Source organism: Lactuca saligna, chromosome 8, assembly GCF_052625555.1.
Source record: "Lactuca saligna cultivar CGN05327 chromosome 8, ASM5262555v1, whole genome shotgun sequence".
Lineage (NCBI taxonomy): Eukaryota > Viridiplantae > Streptophyta > Magnoliopsida > Asterales > Asteraceae > Lactuca > Lactuca saligna.
Window position 1 is genome coordinate 207,765,489 of NC_136424.1, and position 1,664 is coordinate 207,767,152.

At 33.8% G+C, this 1,664-nt stretch overlaps 1 protein-coding gene across 1 annotated transcript; it reads right to left on the minus strand.

Moving 5' to 3' along the window:
- Positions 1–815: 815 nt before the first annotated feature.
- On the minus strand, positions 816–1,313 carry LOC145010458 (uncharacterized). The gene has a single exon (XM_078968997.1). The coding sequence runs from the start codon at positions 1,311–1,313 to the stop codon at positions 816–818; it is 498 nt and encodes a 165-aa protein (XP_078825123.1).
- Between the last annotated feature and the right edge of the window lie 351 nt (positions 1,314–1,664).

A 1,664-nucleotide genomic window follows, 5' to 3' on the forward strand; every position in this document is an offset into this window, starting at 1 on the left:
CCTAAGGTCAGAAAGTGTTTTATTGAGACTTTGCGTTTTTACGCAACTTTGTATTGCTGGTTTTTGTCGGAAAACTTATAATGAGCATAACTTCTTCGTTATAACTCGGATTTTTGTGTTATTTATATGTTTGGAAACCTTAAGACGATAACTACCACATAGTATACTCCAAATAGAGTTTTTGAATACTTCATATTCTATTTCCTTTCTCAAGGGGGTTACATGACTCGATCTTTACTGACTTGAAATAACGGGTTGTTACAAACTCTCATTAATGAGACGAAGAAACTTGGAATATTGTTCACTAGTTAGATTGTGAGCATCGCTACCAAGAACAGACTCAGAAGAAGTTGTGTCACTGTTGTTAGACCCAACTGAAGAAGAATTCATAGAAAAAGACTTATTTCCATTATTGTTTTCATTCCTAGGTTTAAAATCCTTGGGATATCCAATCAATTTATAACACCTCTCTATTGTATGACCTTTAAGATTATAGTGTTTGCACTGTAACCCTTGATTTCTGGACCTATTTTGACTTTGTCCTCTTTTAAGATCACTAACTTTACTATTAAAAGCAGAAACCTGTGGTTTTGAGGTAGTAGAAAAACTTAAAGAGCCATTCTTTTGAAGGGACTTTTCTCTAGAAGGAATAGAGAAGGCAATTTTAACATTTGGTAAGGGTTCCATCAAAAGAATGTGACTCTTAACTGGATTATAGACATCATCGAGACCACTTAGAAACTGCATTAGCTTCATCAATTTGGAATGATCATTAAACTTAGTAGCAGCCTCACAAACACATTCAGTTAAACTAGTTAAACCACAAACTCTTTGCATAAGGAATCAAGTTTATTGTAATAATCAGAAAGAGAAGAAGCATTTTGTTTCAAAGTATTAATTTGTTGATGAATATTAAAGATTACAAATCCATCAACCTTATTATAAGTTTCAAACAAATCATCCCAAATATCTTTAGCTTTATCAGAGTATACATGACTAGCATATATAGTCTCAGAAATTGAACCTAAGATCCAATTACACACAATAACATCCACACGCTCCCACTTAGAAGTTTTAGAAGCTTCAGTTTTTTCAAGAGTAAGGGTACCATCCACAAACCCTAATTTATTCCTAGCTTTAAGACCTCTAGACATAGCACTACACCACAAATGATAGTTTTCATTTCCAGTAAGTTTAATCGTTATAATAGAAGTTAAAACATCATCAGAAGGATGAACATATAAGAGATCATCAAAATCAATAGAAGGACTACCTTTAGGAGTTCCACTCCCTTCAGGAGTTTCACCAGCCATAACAAATCACAAAAGATGTCACACCCCCAAACCAAGGATGGCGGAAACGTCTGGGGGTGGCGGACTTCATGTATAGTATCATAACAACGAGTATAATAGTGATCAAAGCAATATAACCAATCATAAATATAATCGGAAAAGAATTACATGGTTTCAAGTGTTACATATTTCAATGATTGATTACAACATGATATAAAAATAGTTATTCAATGCCGTAGCGTTCCATCCTCAAAAGCTTGTGATTACCTGGTTTCGTTGATTTCCTAAGAATACAAGTAGTTTTGAAAAAGCGCCAACAATTAAGTTGTTGAGTTCATAAGCTTTTTAGATGATGAGTTTGGAAACCGATCT